Source organism: Chrysemys picta, chromosome 1 (genome assembly GCF_011386835.1).
Source record: "Chrysemys picta bellii isolate R12L10 chromosome 1, ASM1138683v2, whole genome shotgun sequence".
Taxonomy (NCBI): Eukaryota; Metazoa; Chordata; order Testudines; family Emydidae; genus Chrysemys; species Chrysemys picta.
This window is the reverse complement of record NC_088791.1, coordinates 43,336,636-43,355,307: the sequence shown is the minus strand read 5'-3', so window position 1 is coordinate 43,355,307 and position 18,672 is coordinate 43,336,636. Positions and strand designations below refer to the sequence as shown.

The 18,672-nt window shown below is 41.1% G+C and overlaps 1 protein-coding gene across 1 annotated transcript in view; it reads right to left on the bottom strand.

The window, feature by feature from the left end:
- Positions 1 to 15,301, bottom strand: part of SLC13A1 (solute carrier family 13 member 1) — a 47,934-nt gene extending 32,633 nt beyond the window's left edge. The window contains exons 1-3 of the mRNA XM_024109104.3: positions 15,167 to 15,301; positions 5,811 to 5,939; positions 2,730 to 2,866 (exon numbers count right to left, since the gene is read on the bottom strand). Coding sequence (XP_023964872.1) covers positions 2,730 to 2,866; positions 5,811 to 5,939; positions 15,167 to 15,265 — 365 coding nt within the window. The 5' untranslated portion in view covers positions 15,266 to 15,301. The remainder of the gene's footprint in view (positions 1 to 2,729; positions 2,867 to 5,810; positions 5,940 to 15,166) is intronic.
- Between the last annotated feature and the right edge of the window lie 3,371 nt (positions 15,302 to 18,672).

The window sequence follows — 18,672 nt, the reverse complement described above, 5'->3', positions numbered from 1 at the left end:
AAATCCTGGCTCCATTGAAGTCAATGCCAAAACCCCCATTGATTTAAATGAGACCACGATTTCACCTCGTGTCTGTGCTGAGGTCTAGGGCACAGTTCTAACCTGAACTCCAGGTCAGATGGTGCACAGATGTCACAACTGAGCATTTAAAACACAGATAGCCTGGTTGACTAAGAAGGCATCTCTACCCTGTATGATTTTGGCCTGCATACAAAGTGGTGGTATTACCTCTGAAACTATCAAGGTTGTAGGCCTCTCTGTATTTTACTGGTGACACTGTACCTAAAATACTGTGAAATGCAAAATACATAGTACAAAACTGGAGGGGATTTAGAGAAGAAGAAAATGGGCAAACCCAGCTTTCACTTCTGCAGCTTTATAGTCTCCCGTCAGAGAAACTGCTGTGGTTCCTATATGCAAGGGTAGGGCTCGGGTGCAGGCCGAGGAGCAGAGAGCTCAGCATAGAGAGCTTGTGTCTGGTAGTTTGCAGTAGGCATGTGAGAATTGGGCATGAGCTGGATGGGGCTGAGGGTGAGGCTCGAGGAACCTCCACTACTTAGAACCTTCTCATGAGGAGATGGTGGGGCGGGGGGGGGGAAAGCGGAACTGCTGCAATCCTCACGGTTTCAGTATAGCCTGTGGAATGGCTCTACGTCCACTCTGTGGCTTGAGGGCAGAATTCCTTTCTCCATAACTGCCCAGGGGGCTATCCAGCAGAGTACTCAGCACAGCATTCAGGTCATCTGTCAGGTTACTAGGCTTCAGCCAAAATGAAAGGCCTGGCGAGTGTCAGGGCCGGCTCTGGCTTTTTTGCCACCCCAGGCAAAAAAGCCCCCGGCCGCCCCTCCCCCCCTCGGGGGGGGGGTGGGAGGGCGGCTGGAGCCCTGGGAGGAGGGCGGTGAGCCCCGGCGGGGCTCCGCTCTCCCCCTGGCGGCCAGAGCGCAGGGGGCAGGGCGGCGAGAGGGCGGCGAGCCCCAGCCAGGGCTCACCGCTCTCCCCCCAGCGGCGGGGAGGGTGCCGGAGGGAGGGCAGCCAGAGCGCCGGGGGGAGGGCGGCGAGCCCGGCTGTGGCCCCGCTCTCCCCGGGGGCCGGAGTGCCGCGCTGCCCCCCTCCAGGTGCCGCCCCAAGCACAAGCTTGGTGGGCTGGTGCCTGGAGCCGGCCCTGGCGAGTGTGAGTGCTTAGGAAAGATTAAAATAGCTAATGTGCAAAGCTTGGCTAACCAATGAGGAGGGGAGATACAAACGCTTGGTACAAATATTTGAAAGGCATGAACATCAAGGAAGGAATAGAATTCTTGTCGTGGCTCAAGGAGGATAGTTAAGAGTAATGGGAGAAAATTGAATGCAGTAAAATGTAGAATAGCAGGAACATTTTTCTAATAATAAAGCCTGTCAGGGAAGAGAATAGTTATTAAAGGAAGTGGTGGAAGGCCCATTAGAGAAATTATTGAAAACTAGGGCAGACAAAGATTTGGAGAATAGGGATAATTCTGCACTGCCAGAAGGAGAGATTTGATGATCTAATAGGCATTTTCCACCGCTAATATCTGAATTCTTTTTGTCTGACCTTTTAACGTCTAGCTTTTAACGTCTGTTTCTTAAAGTAGGATTATGAGAATCTTATATTCTGGGGAGCCAGACTGACACAGCACATTTCCTGTCCAGTCTTACTGAGATGCTGATGGAGGCCTCTACCCCGCCCAGAGCTTCTTGTTCAGAAGCCAAGAGTAGGGTTTTCATTTCATATGATATCGCTAGCTCATTATCAAGAGATGAATGTATGATGAGTATCTTCAGTTCCTTCACTGCATCATCTGACCATTCCGAGGCTATGTCTACACTAGCACTTTTGTCAGCAAAACTTTTGTCGGTCAGGGGTGTGAAAAAAACACCCTCCCCCGACCAGTAAAAGTGACACTGACAAAAATGCCGGTGTGGACAATGCTATGTCAGTGGCAGAGCATCTCCCGCTGACGTAGCTACTGCCACTCATTGGGGGTGGTTTAATTATGCCCGTGGAAGAGCTCTCTCCTACTGGCATAGAGTGGCTATGCAGGAGACCTTGCAATGGCGCGGCTGCAGCGGTACAGTCGTGTAGACATAGCCTGAGTTGGAGAAGTTCCGTTCTGTTTGGGAGCTGCTTTTTTCACAGATAATGGCAAAGAGGAGCCTAGGTGTAGATAGCTGAGGCTCTCAATTTTCTTTTTGTAAAATATGTTTTGCCCCCTCTCCTCCACCAGTCTTATTGTCCTTCCTACCTTAAACTGTGAACAATTAGGGGTGAGGACTGTTTTATAGTATATTTTGAAAGTGCCCAGAACACTGCAAGTACTTCTAAAATACAAATTACTATTAATAAGCATGTGACGTGACTCTTCAATTGTGGGCTTTACGACCAATTATTAAGAAATATGAATCTTAAATATATTCACAAATTCATCATATATTTGTTCTGAATATTACATAGTTATTGTGACTATCAGAGGCATTAGAAATAGAACTCATTCGTATCCTAATTATCCCTATAATTAGAATTTCAGCAAAAGAATAATGTTTCACCTTCTATAGTTCAACCAAAGCATTTCACATATTTTCATTTTATTTCGGCAGCAAAAGGTGCCTGGATTCTTACTAAGGAACAGAACAATATCCCTCTGTAGGCAATTATTTCTGTAGTACCAAGTTTTCCATGAGCATTACCATTTTCCAATGTAGTATTTAGTACATACCATGCAGGGTTCACACCCACTATCATCACCATTTTCAAAGCAATTCTCTTGTGCAAATTCCATTTTTCTATTGATGTGGCCAAACAAATTACTCCAATTAATAGCAAATGAAAATCTTTGAAATAAGCAGCTGCCACCTGAAATCAAAAACAATTTGTTGCTGAAACAGTTGCTTTTTATCTATCATTTTTAACATGACCAAATAAAAAATATCAGCCTCAGCAGAAACAAGTTAAGGCATGCATTGAAATATGTGCTGGAAAGGTCCCATTTTCTTTTAATTAGGTCAGTGCTATTGCTTAAACCCATATGAATCACTGGGTACATGGAGTTAAATAGGTGTGAAACAATGGAAGGAAGAGGATAATAAGTAAGGCTATTGATTAATCGCAGTTAACTCACGCGATTAACTCAAAAAAATTTATCACAATTTAAAAAATTATCCAAGATTAATCACATTGTTAAACAATAGAATACCAATTGAAATTTATTACATATTTTTGGATGTTTTTCTACATTTTCAAACTTATTGATTTCTGTAGAAGACGGAATACGAAGTGTACAATGCTTATTTTATATTATTTTTTATTACAAATATTTGCACTGTAAAAATGGTCAACAAAAGAAATAGTATTTTCAGTTCACCTCCTACAAGAACTGTAGTGCAATCTCTTTATCGTGAAAGTGTAACTTACAAATGTAGATTTTTTTTGTTACATAACTGCACTCAAAACAAAATAATGTAAAACTTTACAGCCTACAAGTCCACTCAGTCCTACCTCTTGTTCAGCCAATCACTCAGACAAACAAGTTTGGTTACAAGTTGCAGGAGATAATGCTGCCTGCTTCTTGTTTACAATGTCACTTGAAAATGAGAACAGGCATTTGCATGGCACTGTTGTAGCCGGCGTTGCAAGGCATTTACATGCCAGATATGCTAAATGTTTGTATGCCCCTTCTTGCTTCGGCTTCCAGAGGACATGCTTCCATGCTGATGATGCTCATTAAAAAAAGAATACGTTAATTAAATTTGTGACTGAACTCGGGGGAGAATTGTATGTCTCCTATTCTGTTTTACCCACATTTCATGTTATAGCCGTCTTGGATGATGACTCAGCACATGTTTGTTTTAAAAACACTTTCACAGCAGATTTGACAAAGTGTAAAGAAAGTACCAATGTGAGATTTCTAAAAATAGCTACAGCACTTGACCCAAGATTTAAGAATCTGAAATGCTGTCCAAAATTTGAGAGGGACGAGATGTGGAGCATGCTTTCAGACGTCTTAAAAGAGCAACACTCAGATGCGGAAACTACAGAACCCGAACCACCAAAAAAGAAAATCAAACTTCTGCTGGTGGCATCTGACTCAGATAATGAAAGTGAACATCCGCCACTCTGCTTTGAATTGTTATCAAGCAGAACCCATCACCAGCATGGACGCATGTCCTCTGGAATGGTGGTTGAAGCATGAAGGGACATATGAATCTTTAGCGCATCTGGCAGGTAAATATCTTCCGACACTGGCTACAACAGTGCCATGCATTATCTCCTGCAGCATTATCTCCTGCAAATTGTAACCAAACTTGCTTGTCTGAGTGATTGGCTGAACAAGAAGTAGGACTGAGTGGACTTGTAGGCTCTAAAGTTTTACATTATTTTATATTTGAATGCAGTTATTTTTTGTACATAATTCTACATTTGCAAGTTCAACTTTCATGATAAAGAGCTTGCACTACAGTACTTGTATTAGGTGAATTTAAAAATACTATTTCTTTTATTTTTTACAGTGCAAATATTTGTAATAAAAAATAAATATAAAGTGAGCACTGTACACTTTGTATTCTGTGTTGTAATTGAAATCAATATATTTGAAAATGTAGAAAACATCCAAAGATATTTAAATAAAGGGTATTCTATTATTGTTTAACAGAGCAATTAATTGTGTGATTACTCGCGATTAATTTTTTTAATCATGCAATTAATCACGATTAATTTTTTTAATCGCTTGACAGCCCTAACAATAAGGTTCATGATGTAAGCAACCTAAGATCATCAAGCACATTTCACATATGACCTAAGCTAAAGGTGAAAGCCTGCTGCATTAGTCCATTTTATATTTAAACCATCCAGCTACCTCTCCATTGCAAACACTTTGAGGTATAAGGATTTAGAACATGATCCTACAGTGCCTATCACAATGGTGCCTCAAGCTCAGGACTATTCACATGTTTAAATGTTTTTCTGGTTTGAGATCAACTGGTATCAATTCCCATTGATATCAAGGTAGATGATATTGGGCCCTTAGCATTTCATATTTCTGATGTAATGTAGTGTAACATTAATAACACTTTGCATGTCCATCAGTAGCGTGCTGGGGGCGGGGGGAGCGATTTCCTGTCAATTTCCTGGTGCCTTTGTACTCACCCGGGGGAGTGATTAAAAAAAAAGGCGCCACCCGCTGCGGCGCTTTTATTTTACTCACTCGGCGGCACTTCGGCAGTGGGACCTTCACTCGCTCCGGGGGTCTTTGGTGGCATTTCGGCGGCGGGTCCTTCAGTGCTGCCGAAGACACCCAGAGTGAGTGAAGGGCCCGCCGCCGAAGACCCAGAGCGCCACCAAGTGAGTAAAATAAAAGCACCGCAGCAAGTGGCGCCTTTTTTTTTATCGCTTCCCCTGTTCCCTCCACCTGGCCAGGCCACTGATGTCCATAGCACTTTTTCATCTATTGATCTCAAAGCACTTTGCAAAGGGAGATAAGGGTTATTATCGCCATTTCACAGATGTGACAACTTTGGCTCAGAGATGATGCCTGCAATAATTTGTGCTGGCTTCTGCTGCAGGTTTGAGCATGAGGCGGAACCAATTGAATAGATCTCGGTCCAGAAAGATCTGTATGCTTAACTTTGAGCATGCAAATAGTCCTGAGCTTGAGGCCCCATTGTGATAATTGCTGCAGAGACACATAGTAAAGACAGCTGATGAAATTGCAGCATTACGCAGTTCTTTCTTTGGGGATTCCACAGTTTATGGCTATATAATATGTGCAGCGTAAGAAGATAGGGAAGAAGAGGAAGGTTACCTCCTTGGATGCCATAATACCAAACATTGGGAACATTAAGGCAGGAAGTAAAGCTGAAACAGCCAGTGGCAAAGCTTCTGTTAGCCAAAAGATCGCAACTACAAACAGCGTGTATGCACATTCTGCTTCCTAGAATACAGAAGATATCATTAAAAATAAGATTGGATTCATCTAGCAAACAATCCTACAATGGTATAGGGGACTAATCCAAACCCCACAGAAGTCGATAGAAGGACTCGCGCTGACTTAATTCGGTTTTGAGTTGGGGTCCAAAGCTTAATTGTACTTAATATTATCATCAGAAGCAGATAATTTGATTTATATCCTTATAAATAATAAAAAACATTATGATGAACTATTATTTTATGTATTTATTTTTTATGTATTATTTTTCTTTGTTTATAAACATGCACCATTAAAAAGAAACGCCTGCCATTTGCTCCAGGCACTTCATGGGACATTTTGAAACTACAATTATACAAGTAGATTATGCCAGGAACCTCTCTTCACCCAAGAATTAAAATAAATCATAACCCCCAGCAACTAAAAATATCCTTTTGATCTTTAAGATTGCCCAGAGAACTCCCATGCAAGCAGTACGTGAAATCCTGGCCCTGCTGAAGATAATTAGATTTTGCCGTTGACATCAATGGAGCAAGGATTTTACCCAGTCTGCTTCGATACAGTTGTCCTTATATCTTGCAGTTTTAACATATCTTTCATTCTGAATCCTGAAACACAGGATTCACTTTATCTTCACCACTGAAATGCAGCTACTGTTGCAGCAATTGAAACTGTAGAAGGAATTGGGGTAGGTAGAATGAAATTACCAAAATTGGAGTTTGGCCAAACCTGCTCTGAGCTTTGGGTTTCTACTGAAACCAAATGCCTTGTGTTTGGAATTCTGTTTGGCCTACTTTGCACAGCTCTGGTTTATACTTCTGCTCTTGAAAAAAGTGCCTTTCTTACCAAGCGAGGTCAGGAGAGGAAAATGGCATATGTATTGTTGGCATCCTTTCATCTATGAGAGAGGGTGGGAATTGCAGGCTATGATGGTTTGCAATGTCTCGTGTGACTGAATAGTCCAATCTGAGATTTGCATAATCTTTGGCAGTTATTGCAAATGTATGTATCTTGCTTGGGAGCTGCTTGCTTCCTACGGGCTCTTTTCTGTTCAGGCTGTTCAGGAGCCAACTTCTGTCATGGACTGATACCCTGATGGAGACGATGGCACCACTTGTTACGATCATCATATGTATGTACAGTGGCTAATATTAAAAGATGTAGCTTTGGGGATAAATGATAGGATACAGTTTTTACCTTAGGAAGGCTGGTTCAAATCCAACCCAAGGGAGTAATGGCCAAACATTCCTTCTACTGGCAGTTTTTGGTCTATGTGAAAGAAGCGTAAGTGTCTGTATTGCAAAACTTCTACCAAATTTGACACTAATTTGCACCTTTGTTCACAGATTTAGCAGAAACTGGACTGCTCCCCACCAACTAATGGTGAATCCTGCAGAAAAAAAGAGGAGGTGGATTTGTGAGGCATGTGGAGAAGGTTGCTATCTGATAGTGTCTGTTCTGTGGATAACAAGACACCTTCATTCTCCAGGACCTTCAATCTAGTGCCTTTTATTTGCAGTAAAAATATACTAATAGTTTAGAAAAGCAAGCAAGCAGTGGTATCCTTTGCATCGCTGTGTATGGCGTTTACATTGGAATATGTATGAAAGCACCTCATGTAGTTTCTCCAATATCAGCAAAATTTAGGCCCCCAAAAGTCAAATTAATGTGCAGGATTGTATATAACCTTTGTCAGGTTCAGTGAAATCCTTACTGGCTTAATGCAGCTACTTCTGAAGGATTCAGTGAATGATTTATTTTCTCCCTTTTAGTTGTGTAATTTTATAATGGGAGTTTTCCACTGAGACTCAATGACTTCTGAACTAGACTTTTACGTGCTATCATTTTTTCTACTGAGATCAGATCAGTGCCAAGAAGAAGTACCAGAAAAACCCTTATCCAGTGTGATTGTTCTGCCAACATGGAATTGGCATACCAGGAGCCATTCAAGCCTCAGAAGTTACTGGCCTGAAATGACTTCATACATTTATTTTAAGTAAAAAAAATGAAAAAATGATCCCTGCTATAACTTTTCACTATATTTGTAGGTCACCTTGTTGTCTTGATATGGTATATTTATATGCCATTTATTTATACATACTAAAATATAGGTAACCTGACCTGAAATTGAAGACATGGGTCATGTCAGATCAGGATTTTATTAAATATGATAACTTTTTTAATCATTGACGTAAGAGGGCCTGATTCTTGTTTACAGCTAGGCCCCTTGCCCTACACAGGAAGTACAAAGGACCCTTAAAGTGGGTAAAAATTGCATTTACTGAGACTGTACGTGTAGATTGTTGCTTAGATTAAAAACTCTTCAAGGTAGGGAGTTTCTTCTTGTTCTGTGCCTAGCATAGTGGGGCTCTGGCCCATGGTGGGGGGCACCTTGTCACTACTGCGTATCTCCCAACATTTCAGGGGGCTAAAGCAAGATGCAGCGCCACTCAGATTTGGCCCATCTACTTCACCGTAGACAATGATGGAAGGGCAGTGGGGCCAAACCTGAGTGGTGCTGCTACCCTGTGTGCCAGGTCACAATGCCACTTGGTTTGGGGGCCATCTTTAATGGTGGTGTGATGGGATCCCTGGGGTGCAGCCTGGGACTGTGAGACCACTGTGCCCCCTAAACTCTCTCCAGCCTGTGCTGTCTCTCACAATGCTTTGCTAGTGACCAGTAGCAAACCCCTCCAGGAGCTGTGATCACTCAACACAACTGTACCTTCCTTGAAGAGCTTACAGCATAATTCCGACAAGTGAACAGAAAGCATAACAACTCAAACACATAGGGCTAACTCCCCTTACATAAGTAGTACCAGTGAAGTGAAGTTTCAAAGTATTCACTTGAGTGAGTTAGACAAGCAGGGGTAGGCCATGGTGCCCAGAGGACGATGATGGCAGCAGCAAAAGGGGGCACTGAGCCATCCTGCCTGGCAACTGCTTTTGTAGCTTTTGTATTGGATGTATTATGATCAACAGTGCTCTGCTTCCTCACCTCAGCTCCCTCAGAGAAGGACAAGATTTTGTCCTAAAATTCTCATACGTTCAACAAGTGCAGTGATTTAGCATTTGCTCTGAACTTCAGTCTTGCACACAAGAACAGTTTGCTTTTTAGTCTGTTAGCAGGCAGAAAGAAAAATATTAAGAAATTAACATCTTGTAAAGTTATGACAAACACTATGGGGTAATAATAATTGGCTGAAGGTAATCCTAGGCATGTATCTGCATCCTGCAGATTTTTGTATTGAAAAAATGCATGACAGCTTTATCAAAAGTGCTGGTGGAAATTTAGGGGTTTGGACAGCTGGAGAGGTGATAGCTGAGGCTTCTGACACTCAGGGAGATGTGGGAACATTTTGTTTTTGTAGCTGCAAAGCAACTGAAGCCTTTGATATGGGCGAGTTGGTGCATCTGCTCTTTAAAATCCTGATTCAGTAAGATAATTGAGTGCTTGCTTAAATTAACTCATTGCAATCAATGAAACTACGCACGAGTTTAAAGTTACGCACACTCTGTACCTTGCTGAATAGGGGCCTAAATTTGGGAGTGGATGCAGGGTTGAATTCTTCATTTGCCACCCCAACAAAACTACACCTTACTTCACCCAACAACAATACAGAGGGACCAGATGGATTTTTCTGCGAAAAGGATCAGCAGTGAAAGCATTACCAATATTAAACTTATCATGAGACTTCAGAGTTGAGACGTCATAGATTCATAAATTCCAAGGCCAGAAATGATTATCTAGTCTGACCTCCTGTATAGCACAGGCCATAGCACTTCCCCGAAAAAATTCCTGGAGCATATTTTTTAGGAAAACATCCAGGCCTGATTTAAAAATTGCCAGTGATAGCAATTGACCCATGGTAAATTGTTCCAATGATTAATTACTTTCACAGTTAAAAATTTACACCTTATTTGCACCTGAATTTGTCTAGCTTCAACTTCCAGCCATTGGATCATGTCATATCTTTCTCTGCTTGATTGAAGAGTCCATTATTAAATATTTGTTCCCCATACAGGTACTTATAGATTGTAATCAAGTGACTTCTCAGCTCTCTCTTTGTTACACTGTATAGATTGAACTCTTTGAGTCCATCACTATAAGGCATGTTTTCTAATCCTTTAACCATTCTAAAGGCTCTTCTCTACCCCCTCGTCAATTTATCAACATCATTCTTGAATTATGAGCACCAGAATTGGACACAGTATTCCAGCAGTGGTCGCACCAGTGCCAAATATAGAGGTAAAATAACCTCTCTACTCCTAACTGAGATTCCATTGTTTATGCATCCAAGGATTTCATTAGTCCTTTTAGCCTCAGTGTCGGAATGGGTGCTCATGTTCAGCTTATTATCCACCACGATCCCCAAATCTTTTTCAGAGTCACTGCTTCCCAGGATAGAGTCCCCCATCCTGTAAATATGGCCTACATTTTTTGTTCCTAGATATATACATTTACATCTAGCCATGTTAAAACACATACTGTTTGTTTGTGCCCACTTTTACTAAATGATGCAGGTCGTGCTGCATCAGTGGTCTGTCCTCTTCATTATTTGCCACTTCCCCAATTTTTATCTCATCTGCAAACTTTATCAGTGATGATTCTATGTTTTCTTCCAGGTCACTGATAAATGTTAAATAGCAGAGGAGCAAGAACCTATCTTTACAGGACCCCACTAGAAATACACCTGCTCAATGATGATTCCATGTTTACAATTACATTTCAAAACATGACCTGAATGGGGCAGTTCATACCTCTACAGAGTTATTTGAAGGAAAACAGTGCAAATTCTGACATTCATTAATTTAACATAAATTAATTTAATATTTTGAAGGTTGTTTTCACAATCATAGGCAATAGAGCCATTTTTGAAAAATGTAGATTCTGGAGAAAAATTACATGGGTAGTTTAAAAAGAAGAACAATTATGCATCAATTTATGTTGCTGCACAGCCATATTCTCTGGGCCCTGAGAAAAGTGTATGTTGACCAAGGAGAATTCTGGCTGCCTTCCAGAATTCATTGTACCACAATGTCACAATATGGAAGCCACTATCCTTGACAAGAACTCATAAATTGCTAGGAAATGAGCTATAGATAAATCTGTTTATTGTAGGCAGGGCTGATCTCACCGCTTTTTATTAAGGTTGCTCAACATTTCCCATTACAAGACCTTGTGTTCAGTTGCTTATTACTTTGCCAAACTTTAATCACTGAAATTGTCCATGCTAGGATAATGCTAGGTCATTTTCCATTTGACCTTTCTTGAATAGTTGCAGCCAAAGCAGTTTAGCTGTTTACAAGAATGAGGCTGGTGAAAATACATTGTTTTGCCAATGTTAAAAAATTCTGGTAACCTTTTTTTCCTCAGTTAGTTCAAGTGGCAGAAATCTGTGTGGTGGATCTAAAGGTTCCAACACTGCTGATGACCCATATGGGTGTCAACATGATGCCACATGATGGAATTTCTGTTTGTTTGTTTTTTCAGTTTGCTTTTTTAGAAACCTAGGAAATCGCACACAAAAAAATATATTAAAAGAATGTTATTAAAAATGCAAAGTGCAAATATTCAGAAGTTAGGAAATGCCAAAATTAATGTTGCCCATGCAACCTTAATTTGCCCCCTCCCCTTGTGCATATGCATTATGATACAGTTTTAAATTACAGGATCACATATTTTTTCCTTAGACTCCTGCCTCTTTCAGTGCACAGGATAGAACTGCTCTGGGGATGAATCAGGGAAGATTAGTGAAAGAGACTGTTGTCTGTAGGACCTCTGCTTTGTTGGTTGCAGAAGTCGGAAGGTGTGTAGTGAATGAGGCAGGGATTGCAGTATGAAAAAGGAATGTCTCATGGTCAAGGCAGTGGAATTCTGCCCTGGAGAACTGGAGTCTATCCCTTCCTCTGCCACAGAATTCATATGTGATGCTGGGCAAGTCACTTAAACCAAACTTTTCACAGGTGGTCACTAATTGCGTGTTCCTCATTTTCTGGATACCTGACTTGAGATCCAGGGGCCTAATTTGCATAAGTTCTGAGCATTCACAGCTTTGACTGAAGTAGATAAGAACTGCACATTGAACATATAGAGTACTAATGCTAAGCACTCTGAAAAATCAGGTGCTAGGTATAGGGATAGGAATAGGGATAATACCACCCCCTCACCTCTCATGGATGCTGTGAAAATGAATTCATTAATATTTATGAATGCACTCAGATGCCATAGTGATGAGTACTACAGAAAAGTCCATGAGGAAACGAATAACTCTGTCTTCATAGCAGGGTTTGTATAGAGTGCAGTAAATAAGGCCTTGAACAATAAGAAGAAAACAAACCACTGAAACCTGTGCAATTAGTGAGCACCATCCACTGATTGAGGAGGAGTCCTAAGGAAAAAATAATGTGATCATTTAAAATCTATATCATAATTCATACACACAAGGGGGCCCCATTAAGGTTGCACAGGCAATCTTAATTCTGCCATTTTCTACCTACCTTTGCAGTCTTAAAAATGTTCTTTTAATATAGCTTTTTGTGTTATGGTAAAACTACTGTAGCCATAGACTCTTGATTAGCCCTTTTGAACAATATTCATATATTCATTTTCCAAATACATTACAGAGAGGCCTTCTTATAAGAAACTATTAAAAAAAATCCAGCATGTTTATAAGAATCAGTTCTCTGTGTCCCAGACCATATTATACATCTCTTAATTACAGTGCTTTTAAATGAATGAAATTGATTAAGTGCATTCATATATCCGTTTTATTGCTTGACATTTTTAATCTTCCCCCCACCTACTTCCTGCAACCTCCTCATCCTGGGAGAAAAGGGAAGCTTATGCCATAAACAAAACTTAAAAATAAAAGTGTCCTGGATTGCTTGAAGCCCTCCTTTTAACCCACCAAATAGGTACAGCACAGGCACCAGCACTGCAAGCTTCATCACATTGCCCTGCCAGTGTGCTCCAGTCCTAACATTGAGCCCTCTGCCACAGAAGGAAAGCTGGCTGAGTGTGCATGTCCGGGCAGATTTTGGCTTCCTAAAACAGCCTGTCAGGAAGGATGCCCATTAGCATCAGCAGTGATGACACAACAATTAGATGTTTTCTTTAATATAAATCTCAGCTCTTGTAGTTAAGATGAGCTGAAACATGGTGAGGTGGGTTTTTTTTTAAACTTTAAAAGTGGTTGCTAGCAAATTGCTATCATTTCAACTTCCATTAGGTGCTTTAAGTCCTGAAAGAAACTGGCCAGCTCAGCCGGGTGGTGGAGAGGGAATATGGACTCTGGACACACCTGCCCCCTTCTCATCCCTCTTGCATAGCAACACTGCTGGCAGCGGAGACCCTGGAAGATTTTTTATAATAAGTCATTGAACAAAACTGTAAACCCCGTATGTGAAGGAAGCCATGTATTCGGCTGCTGCCGTATCTTCAGCACCCCTAGTTCCAGTGCCTCTGGCTGGCAATGCTACCCACCTGGACTTTCTGCATTCCCCAGACACATTGCCACTGGCCTCTGGGCAAGTGTGCACAAGCATGGAAGGTTTGGGGCCCCCTCTTCCACTTGTGCTTTTGCACAGGGCCAGCCATGATCTCACTTTTAATACTGACATATTCAAACAGAGATTCTTAATCTAACCCAGTGTTGTTTCACTGGCATTTTCATTGGTTTGAACTGGATCCAGTGGTTTGGGCCATGTGCCAAATTCTCTGCTGGTGCAAATGAGTGCTGCTCCACTGAAGTAACTGGATCTGTGCCAGTTTATACCAGCAGAGCAGTTGGCCCCACGTTTCCATTTATCTATTGCTGTCTCTTTCATTTTTAAAGCAGTGTCTCAGTTTATACATTTTTAACCTCAAAAGACATACTTTCCTTCCTAGAACATGCTGCTTTGATGGAGGACAAGAAGCAATTCAAATCAATACATTCCTGTTTTGATTGGTGACAGATGGACTGATTAAGAATACATTTAGCATACCCATAACATTCAGATCACTTTACTGCTCAGGGAAAAATCTTTTCATTAACATTATTATTGACTTTTAACAAATGTCTTGATTACACAAGAATGGCCACATTTCACTAACAATAAACATGTTATCGTTTTCCACAAAGGGACAAATTCAGTTGGGTGTTAGATGCTCAGTAAATGCAAGGACTGTAATCTAAAACACTGATCTCATGTGCAACAATTGGACATTTTCTTAAATGTAAATTTGGCTTTCGCTGTTAGATTACACAAAGCATTTTTTCCCCTTTAAAAATAGTTGCTGCAAATTTCATCTGAAAGATTCAGGCAGACACACTTGAGAACAAGTGCAGAGCAGGGGGAAAGATACCAGTTGAGGGGAAAAGTTGGTTAAATGTAACTAGAGCAATGGACAAACATAAGGAATTCCACTTTTTTAGGAAGACATGTCCAGCCTGCCTAGATCTAAGATCAAATTCTTCCCTTTTCTTCTTTCTACACATATGAGCCAATGAAGCCTGTCAAGTGGAGCAGGAGCACTTGCTCTGTAGCAAACCTCTTCATTTCTGCTTTGGGCTCCAGGAACATGGGCTTAGGGGCAGGCCTATGAGTGCAGCAAGGAGGGACTGGGGAGCGTGGTCTGCTGCAGATGTTGTGGAATAGCTGAGATCTGTACTTAACGTTTTGGGACTGGCCAGTGAAACAATTTTTCAGCTGTACATTTTATTCAAATAAGGAATGCAACAGCTCCTACTCCAGTTCTCCAGTCTTCCAAAGAGACCTCCAGGTTAGACAAGAAAATTGATACTCCTGATATTTCTAAGATAAAGAAGAAGCAGAACCTTCCTTTTAAAAATATGAAACACAGAGATCTTTATACATCAGGAAGAAACAAAATAAAAGGCAAAAACCCATATTTCCCCCTTTTTAGTTCATCTATACTGTAAAATATACTGCAAATAGATTGAGCAACTTCATTGTGTCCAAAATTAAAACAAACCAAACAGGGTAGGATTTTCAGAATAGGCAATGTGATTTGGATGTCCAATTCCCAATGTTAGTGAGAAATAATGGTCACTTTGCTGTTTACATTAAACTTGTTCTGTTTTATATATTTCTGTAAAAACATTGCAATGTACTGAAAATAATCCCTGATGCAAACATATTTGAGAATCTAGCCATTCTGAAAGGACGTGGGAAACTCACACAGACATACAGTATATAATAATTGCCTATAACATCAGTTCGCTTACTTTGGTTCGAATGATGAGAGGCAGTGGAAGTAAAAGCAGTGGAGTGAAGAGAATCAGTAGGAACCTTCGGTAGATCCAAAGCTGACTGAAAATTTTCATTGCTGAGAGCTGATGGCTCAGTTTTCCGGTAGAAACTACCAAAAAAAAAAAAATCAGATGGCCTATAAATAGTTGACTCTGATTAATATTTCTCTAAACTATCACCTTTAGCCTTTGCAACAGACTGGTTAGTCAAGCTAAGTTAAAAACAAATCTTTCTCTTTATTGTTTTAGTGTCTTTACTAACACTAGGAAGATAAGATTGGTGTTCACCTGTAAACCCAAGGCTAGAAATGTGCCCTGCATTTATGGTGTAGTTGTTTTCTCATTACTATCTTCTTCTCCCCCGTAATATATACATAATATATTCCTATAACTGGAATAGGGCGTAGAGAGCTAGATCCTGCAAGGTATTGAGAAAGCTCTTAACTACCATTGACCTAAATAGGAACTGAAGACCCCCACACTTACAGGAGTGGCCCCTTACAAGTTCAGGCCCAAGGACAGGTTATATCTCTATGCTTGACATTTTATTTATGTTAAGCTCAAGCCTAGTCTGCTCTGTTTTAAAGGGAGCCCAGGAACTAACAAGATCCACAGAAAACATGTGATCTGGAAGAAGAAAATTCTCTACCTACCCATGGCACTTCTAATACAGCTTTACTGTTAGTGAAAAAACAGGCTTCATTAGCATGAACACAACATAAGCTGACATTTTGGAAAGACATAATTGAGAACACATGCCTACAAAATGTAAAGTAGAATGGAGTGAAAGTCACACCTCTGACTGTAATGGCCCATGGCCTTGTATGTGCTGTGAGAGATGCACTCAGCTCAGAAAAGCTTTGCCAGGCTCCCACTGCCACCGATCCATTTTCATTTCCTCCACTGCGCAGAGTGATTGGCAGCTGGAATTTACTAATATTCAGCCCTTAAATAGCACTTTTCATCCATAGATCACCAAGGAAGGAAAATATCATTATCTCCCTTTTACAGAGGAGGAAACAGAGAGGTAGAGGGACTCGCTTGAGGCTGCACAGCAGACGAGTAGCCGAGCCAGGATGTCTCCCGCTTCACTGATGCCCGTGATGCCTCCCATCAAATTAGGGGTGATGTAAAGAGGAGATGGCAATGTGCTGGGCCCTGATGAGGAGTCAGTTCTCTGAATAGTAAAGGGAGGGACAGAAGCAATGGATATTGGGCAAAGGCCATGACATCAATAGGATTTAGCCACTGGAGTGGCAGACAGTACTATCCACTTTTCTTTCCACGTATTCAAGAGTTCCCTTTTCTGAACTCATAAGCAATGTGGGGTCAGAAATGACTCTCTGACCAGCGGCAGTATTTAATACATATGTACACACATACCTACTAAGGGGGATGCAATCTGATGCACTTTAAACCTACACTTTTATCATGTTCCCTTTTTTCTGATTCCCGCCCGATGAATAATCACTTCTGACCCTTGCAGAATTCCATCATGGAAAATGCAATCAGATTGCAAAACAATAAAATTAAATGAAAAAATAAAAATAAAAACCAACATGCAGAACAACTGGAAGAAACAACTCTGTAAGATTTTAATAAAATGTGATTTAGGAATCTGGACAAGAAAACATGGGTTTAGGTCTCAGCAGAGGTGCCACTAAAAACATTTATTTTGTACAGGTTCCTCTGATCTCTTTAGCTTGATTTTCTTAGGGCTGCTAGTGGATTGTAATTTTCTATTTTTCTTTCCAGCTGTTCCATGTGACTGAACTTACATTCAAGAGCTGCAAAGCAGCTGGGAAAGAGATAGCAGCGTAGGAGAGTCCATTGGCAGCCTTTGAAGAAGCAGCTCACAGAAACCACATGAAGCCCCATTTTCTTCATGTGACCCTGTGATCCACTTGTCCATAGAGTGGGGGGAAACCACTTATATTTTATGCTTAGCTATGACCTCTATTGCTGACTGTAAAATAGTTGGCTTGCATCCAATATATTCCAGAACCGTGTTCTTGTAGCATAGTTCATTAACAAAACATTTTGCACTTTTAAAATCTTACAGTAGGAAAGAAAGTGGAAGCTTTGTGAGCTATTGATTATAACACATTTTATAGCTCCTGTGAAGCTGGCTGACCAGGTCATGTCAGAATGTACTCAGGTCAATTCACTTGTGTATTAGTATGGATCAACGCAATTAGTGTTTTGGGTGTTTAAACTTCATAAAACTAATGGGATGTTACATGCATTGTTTTCACTTATCTGTTCCTGTCATAATGTAATACCAAACATCCACATTGTAAATACCCTTGTAACTGAATAACTCAGACATCAAAGAAGCCTTGGGGAATGCTAATGAAGGACTTTATTCGAAAAGGTGCTAAGTCCAAAGCAAATGGCCATTGTGGTGATGACCTGAGGTCAGAGACTCCAAATGCATTCCGCATGCCAAGGAAAAGTCCATGTGGGTAGAGCCCAGGTCAGCTTGTCTTCTGTGAGAAGATATAAATATGGATTCAAAGAAAGACCCATTCTCTCTAGACTGTTTGGATTCTAATGGCGGAATAACTGAACAAGAAGATGGAGATCCCCCGAGTTATTCTGAGTAGCCCTGAGAGACTTTTGGGAAACTGGCAGATTATTGCATCTCTGCTACTATTTGGAATTATAAACCGAGACTCACCTGTACATATATTTTACCTGCTTTAACCTCTCAATAACTCACCTTTTCTTTTCTTAGCTAATAAACCTTTAGTTAGTTTACTACAGCATTGGCTGCCAGCATTGTCTTGGGGTAAGTGATTGGTCTCTTGGGACTGAGAGATACCTAAATGTGATGTGATTTTTGGTTTAAGTGACCTTTTATCACAAAGTCCAGTTTGTCTGGGTGGCAAGATAGACTGGAGAGGCTAAGGGGACTGTCTGTGACTCCATGGTAAGACTGTAGAGTGATCCAGGAGTTCACATTTGTTACAGGCATGGTGAAATCTAATTATAGAACACATCACCAGTTTAGGGTCTCTGCCCTTGTTTTCTGACAGTCTACCCTGAGGTAGGCACTCACAGTTGTGAGCCACTCCAGACAGTGTGACAGTTCCTTTTTAATTTTTGCGGGCGTGGAATTCCTCTCATGCCTGGATGCTACGGTCATGGTTGGGGGTTAGATGTATCTCTGACCCCCTTTATAAGTCGGAGTGCACTCCCTCTCAGGGCTCAGGCCTTGAGCATTCACATCTCTGGGTTGGAATCATGTGATTCTCCCACCTTTAGACCAAGATACTGGGCTATAGGCCCCCGTCCACCAACTGTGATTATTCAGCAAACCCAATGGGATTTCACCACACTACGAAGCTCTGTTTCCTCACTGGGAAGTTCTGACACCACTGCCACTCATCCCAGGTTTCCAGAATGATGTGATCCCACCACACCATGCTGGTTCTCCTGCACCAGAAGCGATGGTCCAACCATGGGCATACTGTGGCAAT